This window comes from Typopeltis vanoorti, chromosome 25 (assembly GCF_054136105.1).
Source record: "Typopeltis vanoorti isolate ZY-2024b chromosome 25, IOZ_Tvanoo_1.0, whole genome shotgun sequence".
Lineage (NCBI taxonomy): Eukaryota > Metazoa > Arthropoda > Arachnida > Uropygi > Thelyphonidae > Typopeltis > Typopeltis vanoorti.
The window spans coordinates 16,061,774-16,075,690 of NC_143573.1; the positions used below are offsets into that span (position 1 = coordinate 16,061,774).

Consider the following 13,917-nt stretch of genomic DNA (forward strand, 5'->3'; position numbering starts at 1 on the left):
TCATGCACATAACACGCAAAGGAAGATGGGTGACCTGTATGGTAAGGAAGGCTAAAGCTAATTATGAGAGGAAAGCTAGCTGATGGGGCCACAAGAAATCCTAAAGAGTGCTTTTGGTATGTGGCAAGTAAAAGGAGGAATGGATATGGAAGGATGACTTTAAAAAGTGCTGATTATGGGAGGTAAAGAAAGCAAACGAAATAGTTGAATTACTGAGTGAGCATTTTGCAGGGATGTACCATCTATATGGTGATGCTTCAATACCAGATGTGACATTGACTGATGGAGAGTAGAAGTTGAAGAAATGGAGATGTAGAATATTGCAGAACTTCAATGCAAACATACCTATGGGATTAGATTGCATATTGACCCATATGTTATGAGAATGAACATAGAAATTATCAGCTGCTCTGACTAAGCTGTTTAATTTAAGCCTGAGTACTAGGATGGTGCCAGTGGAGTGGAAAGAGGGGAAAAACAGTCCTACTGCATAAAGTGGGGGGGGGGGCTCTGATACAGAAGTAGCAAATTACAGACCAATCAGCATCACAGGAGTGGTGGTTAAGATATTACAGAAATTGGTATAAGACAGAATTCAGGGCTGGGTAGATAGGAATATTATATTATATTATATGAAGGGTATATAAAGATTGGTTAACCAAAGAAACAAACTCACTGATTGACAAGTGCAATAAAATAAAACACAAAGTAAAAACCCAAGATTCCCTTCAATATAAAAATGAACTAAAGCAATTAAACACAGAAGTATATGAAGCTCTCTCAAAAGATAAAGAAGCCTATATCCAGAATGTCTGTCAAGAGCTAGAAAACTGTCAAAAATTGCACAAAACAAGAGAAACAAAATGGCGAAGTCCTTGAGCACAGCAGAAAGAAAACCCAGAGTATTGAGAATCAAGAAAATAGATGGAACCGCGTTTGAAAACAAGACTGAAGAACTTAATGAATGGAGGGTACACTTCCAAACTCTTCTAAACGTGCCAACCCCAAACATTGATTTCATCTCAAAAACCATAGTACCGGAAACTCTTAGCATCAACTGCGACGATTTCACCATGCAAGAGTTCACAATAGCCCTTGAACAACAAAAAGCAGAAAAATCATCAGGAGCAGATGGCATCACAGTTGAGGCTTTAAAGCACTGCTCTACAGATATCAAAGAACAACTTCTACACATATATAACTTTGCACTTTCCTCTGGGAAAGTTCCTGAACAGTGGAAAGAGGGTCTAATAATACCAATTCCAAAAACAGGGTAACCTGAACAAACCTGAAAACTACAGATGAATCACACTTCTCTCTACTCCACTAAAAATCTACAAAAGAATGATATTAAATAGAATTGAACCACATATAACTTCATTACTTTGTACAGACCAGGCTGGATTCCTCAAAAAACGTGGCACTCTAGAACACATTCACTGCATCAGAAGACTAATAGAAGGTTCAAAGGACAAGAATCTACCATTGCTTTTGAACTTTATTGACTTTACTAAACATTTGATTCTGTTGACAGGGAACGACTATGGGAAACTCTCAAACTTTATGGCATTCCACCTAAACTTATTAGGGCAATCAAGGCACTCTTCCAGAGATATCAAGCCACAGTACTAGTTAACGGAGACAAAACAGACAGTTTTCCCATTATCACAGGAGTCCAACAGGGACTCATGTGGTGATGGGAATTACTCTGGCCCCATATCTCTTCATCAGAGTGATTGACTGTATTTTTAAATTAATGCAAGTTAAATCTGGAATCCTTATCCAAGACCCATATATACGGATGCACCTTGAAGACTTTGCAGATGATATAGATGATATGCTTTGCAGATGATATAGTCCTCATTGACTCCAACATTACAGATGCTCAAAACCACTTCAACAACTTTAGGAGAACCACAGAAATATTTGGACTAAAAATAAACTCCCAAAAAACAAAGATATTAAAACATCAGATAGATGGGCACATCTATATAAATCAAAGTGATCACCTTGAAGAAGTAGAAGACTTTGTATACCTTGGATCACACATCTCACATTCCTTAACAGATATTAAAACAAGAAAACAGAAAGCACTGCAGTTCCACAGAAGTCTTAATAAAGTATGGAAGTCGAGCCTCATCTCAAAGGAGACAAAGATTTGTCTTTAAACCAGCTAGTCTATCTTTCTGTACGGCTCTCAGACCTGGAACATCTCAACAAAAGCAGCGACCAATATTATAAATAGCTTTGGAACTACTTGTCTAAGAAATATCCTGGATTACTCCTGAAAGAGCACATTCCCGACTCTACTATATTAGATTAAACCCAGCAAGATCCTCTAGTCAATACTGCTCAAAGAAACTAAATAAAATGGCTTGGCCACCAACTTAGACATCCACCCTCTGTACTTTTGATGCTCTAGTCCTCTATGCTCCTACAGATGGAAAAAGAAAAAGAGGCAGACCACGAACTCCATATTGGAAATGCATCAGCAATATTCTCCCCATTCCCCCCCCCCAACTCTCTGCATCAGAGATCAGTCAATTAGCATATGACAGAGAAGCCTGGTTTTCCCTTCACCTCATAACAACCTCCAAGTCCTATCTTAGTGTACACAGACTACTTATTTGGAATCATAGAATATTCCCTATGAGAACAGATTGAAAGAATGTGAGCTTCAAATACTTGCTGATAAGAGGAAAAGAGGAGACATGATAAAATATAAGGTCATTAAAGGAGTTTTATAGGATTGACACTGAAGATTTCTTTTGGCACATGGCAGGAAGGGAGAGAATGAGGGATTATCCATAGAAATTGTGTAAGAGTGTAGTTAGCAAGGGGGTTAGGACTAGATCGTTTGGGGTGAAATGGGCTGCCTGAGGTGGGTGGTTGCAAGTGCTTCGTCAGTGAATAAGCTTAAGGAGCAGTATGATAGACATTGTGTAAATAATGGATCTCCCACAATGGGTCTTCTGATTCAATGAAAATATCTCTTAAAATAAGAGTATGTTTCTTTTATTGTTCACAGTTTTTGAATTCACCACACTTTCAGGCAATGCATTTCACTCTCCATGCAGAGAACTTGCTACTCGTTTGTTCACACTCCCTTTATACAGTTTCCAAGGATGGTCTCTTGTTCTACACTTGTCTTCCTCTACTCTAGGAAAAATTTCATTCCACATTAATCTAATAACAATCCCCTCGCCAACTTTAGTGTCTCAATCACATCTCCTCTCCCTCTTCTATCCACACAGCTTTGCAAGTTGCATTCACTCAATATGCCCTCATATCCTATGTTCCATAGACCTGAAAGTAACTTGGTGAACCTTTTCTAGACCCTCTTTATCATGGATAAGTTCTAAAATATATTACATCAACAAAGGATTAAAGTGGCTTTTTTCCTCTGGTAAACAGGATCTCAATATTCCTCGCTCTTCAAAACTCTCATTAAAAACTAAAAAAAACTGAGTATTCATGTGGAATCTGTTATGTGGGTGGGAGGTAGGGAAGGGGAGAGAGAGAGAGGGAGAGAGAATCAGATTATACATGTCAGAACACATCCAGGATGCTGAGAAAAAAAAAAAAAAACATAATTAAGGACTAGGAGCACATACATCAGAGACAAAGTATGAAGTATTATGACAGCATATGGATATGATAATGATTATAGTTTTTACATCAGAGCATTCAAAGATCATTGGAAATGTTACGAAATCCTAATCAGTGCAAAGAAACAAGGACCATCAAAAACCTAGTGCAAGCAGATCCAAGACATTCTATAAATCACTTCACTTGTTATCATACTATGTGATCATGCTTACACAGCATTATGTTTCTATACTCTATCATTTGTGTTTGCAAAATCCAATCAATGTCATTTTCACACAAAACTGATCAAGATTTAAACTTGTAGCCTTCACATACTTAGATACCAGATATACACATTAAACATGTTCTCTATGTAGTATTTAGGCTTATATGCTGGTTTAAACTCATAAGGTTTAATGGAAAGAATACAGCACACAGGAACAATAAAATTTAAGTTTATCAGATCCTATATTTCATTTTTGTCACAGAGACATCGTCAAAGATTCTTCTTTGTCTCTTTGAGGATTAGCCATTTGTCTGTTCCAGCTTCACTGGTTTTTCCATCTCGCAGCTAGTCTTCCGTTCTCTCTCTCTCTTTTTCCCTTTGATCCACTTCTTTCAATTGTTCATATCTTTCCATCCTAAATAGATGTTCTTTCCATTTCTCTCTATATTCCTTGATCTTTTCATTTATGTTATAAATATCTAGTTCTTTTCTGATGTCTTCATTTCTTCATCTTCATCATCTTCCTATCTTGTATTAGACCTTGGGGCCTGTTATGGTCTCATTCCATCTTTTATATTGTCTTCCAACTGATCTCTTCCCCATGGGTTTGTATTCAAAGATATGTTTGGTGATTCCACTATTATCCATTCTTTCAATGTGCTGTTTCCATTTCCATCTATAGTTGTGGATATATTCTATTATTGGTTGTTCATTCATTTGTTCCATGATTTCTTTATTTCTTTAATGATCTAACAAGATCATTAAAGAAATCATATGTATTCTGTGGTTCTCCTCATAAATCTCATTTCTGCTGCAGTTATCTCATCTCATCTCCTTTTCCATAATAAAAAGTTTATTACGGTTAACTCTGTCTTTGCCTTAGAATAATCAATAAAAGCAATATTGGTTTCAACATTGTATTCTTTATGTTTTTCCAATAAAATTTTTAAGGTAAAGTATCCATCTGCACAAGAGCGACTTCTCCTAATCCATTCTGCTCCGGGATAGTTTATTTTTAATAATTTAACTATTCTAAATAATAGACTGTAGAAAAATAGAATAAAAGTCTTCATTTCTTATATGGTCTAATTTTGTGCATCATTTAATTGCTGTTAAAAATCTAATATTTTTAAAGATTTTTCGTCAAAGATATTATCTCAAAGTATAAGTTGTATAAGCACACACAAAAGAAATCAAAACAATAAGTTGAAAAAAAAATAGACTAAAAGCCTGAGGTTCCATGAAGGGTACCCTCTATGGGTGCTGTTGGCTAGCCTTAGTTGTTGGACGAGAGGCCTATGGATTAATGTTTCTCACATCTTGAGAAGTTTAATACATCCATAGTTATTAAGATTAGGCTAGTTTATATATATATATATATATATACACATGTATATATATATATATATATATATATATACAGGGTGTTCGGGATAAATTTGACAGTTTCGTAAGGAAAAAGAAAATCTTCTTTGTATCTATTAAATTTAATGAATTGACAAAAAAACATTACAGGCAGAGTTAATTACAATACTATCAACAAGATTTACTCAAAATAACCACCATTAGCATCGATCACAGCTTCAATTCTGCTTCGGAACCTCGAACAAGCTGATGCTACAGTCTCCCTGGGAAGGGCCGCAAAAACTGTTTTAATTTTATCCATTAACTGGGCTTTTGTATTACTGGAAGTGCGATTGGTGTCTTTTTCAACTGCACCCCATACAAAATAATCCATGGGGTTAAGGTCTGGGGAGTTTGGAGGCCAAACATTTGGACTGGTGAAGTCGTAGAAATTTTCAGACAACCATTTTTGACTTTTCCCAGAGGTGTGGCAAGGGGCCGAATCCTGCTGCCATACATACGGCCTACCATTGGCTACCCTTGTTATCCAGGGCTTGACTACAGTTAGCAACTCCACGAACAAAGCCCGAATTCCAATGCCAGGGTTCTTCAACACCTGTTCCTGCAGATTTGCGAGGAATTCTGCTGTACGAACGCAATCAGATCGTCTGCTAGGGATCTTTCTTCTTGCTACATCCTCGTAGTCACCATTGCAAGTCTCTAGTTCATGCCTGATTGTTTTTACTGTATTCAGGGAGCACTGGGCAGCAGTCGTAATATCCTTATTTTGATGGCGGGCACGAATCATCATGATACAAGTTATTCTCTTCCATGATTCAGGTGGGTTCCAGCTATCCATCCTTTCTGACATCTTGTATGTGAATGAAGAAGGGTCCAAACTTTTAAATGAAGAGAAGTGTGTGTTAATACATGTAACTTACGGAAAAATATAATTAATTATAAATATGTCAAATTTATCCCGAACACCCTGTATATACACATGTATATATATATATATATATATATATATATATACATGTGTGCATTAAATTAAATAGTATTTTTTATTAAAATAAAGAGCTAAAAAGTAAAGAGTCAAATTTCGTACGAAACTTTCATAGTTTCTGCATTCGGCTTTGAAATAATGCTGGATTTAATATCCACTTGATTTGTATAGTATTTTTTACTTTTATCTCTCAGTTTTCAGTCATTTCATCTTTAAAAAAAAAATATATATATATATATATATATATATATATAAAGGAAATTGAAAGGAAAATCATGGAATCCAGGGAAATCCTCCTTAATCCTGAACATTTGAACAGCAATTTAAGTTACAACATCCCTGATAGCCATACTGCAGTTGTTCAATACTGGCGTTCTCGAGAACTTTCAAGCACACACGCAACAGACAATGGTGCATTGGATAGAACAACTTGAAAAATACAACGTTTTTTATGTCAATTATGTATTGCATTTTTGCCTGTAATTCTCAGTTTTTTGTAACTTCAATTTTTATTATTGTGTTCTACCTTTAGTGGATACCTGATGAAAGCTGTAAAAGGCTGAGACTAGTTGTATCATTCTCATTAAAACTTAATATTTTATCTTGGTTTAAAGTCATTAAATATCTATTTAAAATATATATATATATATATATATATATATATATATTAGAGCCCTGGCTATTTTCAGAGGTCACTGAGGTAAGATATTTTGCTACTTATTTGAGATAAGTTGTTGCATATGGTTGAATTTTTAAGATATAAGGTATATGCCTACAGAATCGGAAAATTGCATGTATAGACTATTATATCTACAAAAGTTTTTTTTTTTTTAAAATAAACTCTAGCAGTAATAAAGCTGATGATTATTAAATATAATAATACATTATAATGTGGGAAAATATTTAGCCACTTTTTTGTTATCATGTAGGTACTTCACTCGCAAAATCAGAAGGTAACCTTTGTCCTGAAATATCTGTAGAATCATTGCAAGAACAGAAAAGCAAGTTGCAACTCATAAGAAACAGTAAGAAATTTATATATATATGTGTGTGTATGTGTGTACTCAAATACTTCATGAAAAAGTTAGATCATTAGTTTCTGTTGACAGTTTCCTTCATATTAATCTATCTGTCAAGACTGCAATATTATCAGATCTCATATTTCAGTCTTCTAAGGCACTTTTTACTGTATCAATCCGCCTAGATCTTGGTCTTCCTCTGGTTTTTTTCCCTGCAATCTTGACACAGAACACTTGTTTTTTCCACTGTTCAAATGACCATACCACATTCCTGAATGCCAATTATGTCAAATTCTTTCCTAACATCCTCATTTTTAATATGATACTGCCACGTGCCACCTATTCACTCTCCAAACCTTTCTCAGAACTCTCATATCTGTGGTCTTCAGGCGCTGATCAAGTGTTTTATTTCTAAACCAGATCTAAGATCAAAGTTAAAATTGGTTTGAACAATACTCCATATAAGCTAGTTTATAGTATTTGGCTAATTTTTCTCTTATTCCATATAAACTTATTCAGTTGACTACCCACCATACCAGCTAATTTTGTTGTCTCTTTCCATATTTAATTTGGTATCTTTATTAAAAATTGTGCCTAAATAAATGTTTTACTTGTTCTATAGGTTTTTATTCAGAATTCAGTTATTATTATTACTTAAGTCTCCAAGGAGTCAAAAGACTCGTTGCGGGAGGTCCTTCCTAGGAAACACAAGTCTATCGATGCAACGTCGGAGGTCTCTCCTAGAAAACACAAAGTCTATCATACCACTCCTTAAACTCATTGACCACAGGTTTTTATTCAGAATGCAGTTATTATTATTATTATTATTATTATTATTATTATTATTACTTAGGTCTCCAAGGAGTCAAAAGACTCATCGTGGGAGGTCCTTCCTAGGAAACACAAGTCTATCGATGCAACGTCGGAGGTCTCTCCTAGAAAACACAAAGTCTATCATACCACTCCTTAAACTCATTGACCACAGGTTTTTATTCAGAATGCAGTTATTATTATTATTATTATTACTTAGGTCTCCAAGGAGTCAAAAGACTCATCGTGGGAGGTCCTTCCTAGGAAACACAAGTCTACCATACTACTCCTTAAACTCATTGACCATTCTCGCTCTCACCACTCTATCAGGCAATGCATTCCACGGTTCAACCTCCCACCATGCAAAGAAACCACTCCTCACCCTCTTGCTCACAGTTTCCTTTTGTAACTTCCAGGGATGGCCCCTTGTCATCACTCCTTCCTGCTGTTCAACCAAGCAAAAGAACTCCCCAGTGTCAACCCTGTAACCACCTCTCAACAGTTTAAAAGTCTCAATCATATCACCTCTCCTTCTTCTATCCACCAAACTCTGCAGTCCACATTCCCTCAGCTGATCCTCATAACTAACATTGTACAGTCCTGAAACTGTCTTTGTTATCTGTTTCCACAGTTAATTTATCTCCTTCAAATCCTGGGGACTAAATCTTAGAAGAACAATAGTGGTCTGATCAGGGTCTTATACAATGGAATTATAACCATTTTATCTCTGCAGGTCAGTGTCCTTCTCATTATTGGAGCAATCCTCTGTGTTACCTTCACCAACTTTGAAATATGTCCCCTGAATTTCAGGTTTCTATCAATCATCAACCCCAAATCTCATGTCTCCCCTACTTCCTCCAGTATAACTCCTCCAATAGAGTATGCAGCATCCCATCGATGTTTCCCAAACCTCAGGACCTTACATTTTGCTGAATTAAACCGACACCCTCATTCATTTGTTCATCTATCTAGCTTATTCAAATCCTCTTGCAGGGCTACTGCATCTGCACTATCACTAATAATCCTTCCCAGCTTCACATCATCTGCAAACAACTGAATATCCCCTTGCAATCCACTGACAAATGTCATTGATATAAAGGTTAAACAATATAGGTCCCAGTACTGAGCCCTGTGGGATCCCACTTGTAACCCTCTGCCTCCTTGAAACTGCCCCACGTAGACAACTCTCTAATACCTATTGGACAGCTAATCCTGAATCCAGTTGACCAACCTGACATCCAAACCCATGTGCTGCAACTTAAATATCAGCTTATCATGTGGAATCCTGTCAAATGTCTTCGCTAAATCCAAGAAAATGGCAGTATATGCCTTTCCCTCATCTACTGCTCTTGTAACTTTATTATAATTGTTGGTTGGTGAGAGTAGCTAAAGAGAGGTATGAACAGCAGTTAGCTAATGAAGCTAAAAAGAATCCTAGGGAGTTCTTTCGATATGTAGCCAGCAAAAGAAAGAATGATTATGGAAGGATGACATTGATTGGAGGACATGGTATAAAGACAGCTGTTGCAGAATGTGTGGTGGAGATACTTAATGAGCAGTTCATAAAGATCTTTCAATCTTGTGAATGTGACTTCATGGAGAGATTAAGAGCAGTTGATGATGGGGAGGAGAGACTGACTGTAAGTGAGCAAGAGGTGTTTGGGGAGTTGAGTAAACTAGATGTAAATAAGGCTGTGGGACTTGATAATATATCACCACGTATTCTGAAGGAATGTGCCAGAGAGTTGACACCTGCCTTGACATATTTTTTTAATACGAGTCTTGCACTTGGTCAAGTCCCTAAAGAGTGGAAGGAGGGCAAGATTGTGCCACTTCATAAAGGAGGTGATCGAACTCAAGCATCAAACTATAGGCCTATCTGTGTGTCGGGTGTTGTGGTTAAGTTGTTGGAGAAGCTTGTGAGAGCTAGAATCCAGAGTTGGGTTGACAACAATGGTATAATCTTTGATGGACAGCATGGATTTGCTAAAGGGAGGTCGTGTTTTAGTAATCTACTTACTTATTACAATAAAGTGACTGCTTCCTTGGACAGAGGAGAAGGATACACAGTAATATACTTGGATTTCGCAAAAGCTTTTGATAGAGTGCCTCATGATAAGTTGACAGTCAAACTAGAGCAGATGGGGTTGGATATTAGATTAGTGCATTGGATTGGAGACTGGCTATCTGATAGGTATCAACAAGTTGTGTATGGGGGTGCAATATCCAGGAAAAGGAAAGTCACTAGTGGAGTGCCTCAGGGATCTGTTTTAGGGCCATTACTATTTAACTTGTATATTAATGATATTGGCGAAGATTTGGATGGAGATATTCAGTTGTTTGCAGATGATGCAAAGTTGGGAAGAACCATAAAGAGTAGTGAAGATGTTGTGGCCTTGCAAGAAGACTTGAATAAATTGAGTGATTGGGCAAGCAAATGGGGGTGTGAGTTCAATGTTGCAAAATGTAAGGTTTTAAAATTTGGAAAACAAAGATGGGATGCAGAATTTATGCTTGGTAAGAATATATTGTTGGAAGTAGAGGAAATAAGAGATCTGGGAGTGATAGTGGATTAGGATCTAAAATTTAGGGGTCACATCGCCAAAATTGTGAAGACAACACAAAGACTTCTGGGAATGATGAGGAGGACACTGACGTGTAGAAGTAGGGAGATTCTTGTTCCATTGTATAAGGCTTTGATTAGGCCACACATGGACTATTGTGCCCAGATTTGGTCACCTGGTTTTCAGAAGGATGAGGAGATGTTGGAAAGGGTCCAAAGGCGACTGACTAAGGTAGTTTCTGACCTCTGGAATGTCGAGTATGAGGAAAGATTGAAAAGATGTAATTTGCAGAGACTAGTGGAGAGAAGGAAGAGGGGAGATATGAAAGAGACCTACAAGTTGGTAAGGGGTTGCTATAGGATCAATGGTGGAGAAGTTCTACAGCGAATAGTGGGAGATCAGGGGAGAACCAGAGGTCATCCCTGGAAACTGTATAAAGAGGGTGTGAGTAGGGGAGTGAGAGGCAGGTTTTTTTCGTGCAGAGTTGTGAATGATTGGAATGCCTTGCCTGAGAGTGTGGTGTCTGCAAGGAGTTTGAATGTGTTTAAGACCCGGTATGATGAGATGTGTGTGAGATAAAAGGACCTCCTAGATGAGTCTTTGACTCTATGAGGTCTTGTTTAATAATAATAATAATTATAAAAGGCTAGCATATTATTACAGTTGATGTTTTCAATGTTTTTGCCTATTTTCATTGGTGTTGGACATTATTCATAACTTATTTTACCAGTATTACAACACCAAACAAACTCAACTATAAGCAGATAGTTATTTACTGGTTTATGTTTCACTGGATTTAAAATCAGCATCTTCAGACAAACAACATGTTATAAAACAGTTTACACATGACAAGTAAGTGAAACAAATCAAACTGAAAAAATATTTCAAGTCCTAAATTGGTGCCCTCTAACTGTGTATAAAAGTATTACAGTTGTGAAGGAGTTTTATCTTATGATAACAGTCTCCCAAATTTTTAGAAAACTAATGCATCCATACTGGTTAAGATTAGAAGAATGCTTCATAGCCATCACTCACCAAAAAAAAAATAATCTTTCTGACCTGTAATTCAAACCTCTGTAGCTCAGTCAGTATAGACAAAGCCCTTTGGTTGGAAAGACCTGGGTTCGATTCCCATCTAGACGTGAGGAACCTTTATCTGGTCTCTTGCTTCTAAAGGTGAGTTAGCTGGTCTCATATGGGGATAGGGGTTTTTTTCACCCGGAAATTCGGGTTTTTCGTCCCGCAGAACAGGCAAAATGGCCCCGTGAACACACGCGCGCACACTCACACACACATCTACAGACATAGGACACACTGGGAGGCATAAGGCTAACCACCTTATCCTTGAGTACTTGGAAAGGTCACGGGCACTTAAGTGCCCGTGACCTTTCCAATAGTTACAGGTCCTATCCTACCCTAGGATAGGATAGGACCTGCAACTAACTTCTATATATCAAATTGGTTTTCTTCAATCTAATCCTGGGTGAATGGGTTTCCAATGAATAGTCTGCAGTCCAGACTTGAAATAATAATGGCAGCGAATGTATTTCTTATGTTCTTCAAGGCAGATGCTAACAGATCTTCTTGTCTATTCATAGTAGGCTAAGTCACAGTCACATATATCCAAAGTAGATCTGAAAAGGTAGCTAACATATTACTAAAATATAACCTTCACATTATTCAAACCACATGTCAAATTAGCAACTTTGATCTGCTCTCCTAATGACAAACTCCATCCTCTAGCATATCCTGGAATGTATGAAGTTCCCTATGTTTTGAACAGGGGAGTTTACTCTTGGTACCTTGTCATATGCCTTTTCCAGATCTACAACAATTAAATAAATCTCCTTGTTATACTCTCATAATTTTTCAACTATTTGTCTCATAGTAATCCTGATCTGATCTGACAAACTTTTACCAGGAACACTCAGTAGGAAAATTCTTCTGTAATTCTGACATTCATGTTTATTTCCCCTTTACAGATGGGTACTATGAGAGCGCTACTCTAATCATGCAGAACTCATCAATCTGACTAGAACTTCTGAATTATGCAGCTTAGCTACTGTAAAACTTTTATAATACATATTTGAACATTTTGGGTTCAATATTATCTATCTATCTACCTTTCCACATTTCAGGTTTTTGATGGCTTCTTTTTCTACTTCAACTACTGATATGTATTCCTGTTGAGTGTTTTCTAGCACCATGCTGTTGCTTCTTGTTTCATTTAGCAACCTGTCAAAGTAATTACTCTGTGCATCTAAAATATCTTCATCTTCAGTTTTCATGTTACCTTTATCATCTCTGATTCCTTTTACAGTATTCTTCCCTCTATTTCTAAGCTTCTTCAATTGCTTTCAGAAAACTTAGACACCTTCCTGATATTTATTTTCTATATTCTTACCAAAATCTTCCCACGACATTTGTTTAGCTAGATACAGTGCTTTGTTTTCTTACATTTTTTCTCTGTGTTCTCTAAGAGCACAAGCTGATATGCTTTCTTCTTTTCCTTGACTAACTTCCTGAGTCGACGATGCAGTTCTGATTTTTCTATTTTGCACACAATCTCACCACATGCCTCTATGGCTGAATCAATGAATGCATTCTTCAGGTTTGCTAATGAAAGTCCAAGGTTTGGTTCTTGTTTTCAGACTGATTATTTCTTGAATAATGTTTGTACATTTTAGTCTACATTTCATCTCTGAAAGCTGCTCAACTTTGAATCATTTTAAAACTTTTTTACCCATTCTTCTTTTCACTATGATATTCGACTTTATCTTGCTCAAAACTAAATGGTTACCATCTTCCAATTTCAAATCCTCTATATACTCTCGTGTCCTGAACCAGCAAGAAGATATCATTGTCAACAATAACATAGAATGAGACTAATTATTTCTTGCATTTTCTCTTCATGTGAACTTGTGCACATTTTTATGTTTGAACATGGTATTAGTAATTACAATTCATGTCATTTGTATTTTCATTCTCCCAAAGAAGTGTAGTATAATGTACACAAACCTGATCAAGATTAAAACTTGTATTGTATAACAATACAACATGGTTTAGATACCAGACATAAACATTCAACATATTCCCCATCCTCAGAAGCCCTTGAGACAAGACAAGATATTTCCTTAACTTGTTTCGGATGGACTGCATATAGATGGATTTTAAGATGTAGAGTATATGCCTGCAGAACAAGAAAGTGTACAGTAGGCATATACTCTACATCTTAAAAATAAATAATACATTATTCATTTAGAAATTCAGATTATCGTTCTGTTAATCATTAAGTGGTTATCTCAAAGATTTCTCTCAAGTGCATGCATAATACATGCCATATTTTTATATTCCATACTT

The 13,917-nt window shown here is 36.5% G+C and overlaps 1 protein-coding gene across 1 annotated transcript; it reads left to right on the forward strand.

Annotated features, from left to right (window-relative positions):
* Positions 1–863: 863 nt before the first annotated feature.
* LOC150092570 (uncharacterized) lies at positions 864–1,277 on the forward strand. The gene has a single exon (XM_090414238.1). The coding sequence runs from the start codon at positions 864–866 to the stop codon at positions 1,275–1,277; it is 414 nt and encodes a 137-aa protein (XP_090270364.1).
* Positions 1,278–13,917: the final 12,640 nt, after the last annotated feature.

What these genes read in the sequence shown, in the direction of transcription:
- LOC150092570 (XM_090414238.1), top strand. Translation starts at nt 864, where the DNA reads ATGGCGAAGTCCTTGAGCACAGCAGAAAGAAAACCCAGAGTATTGAGA.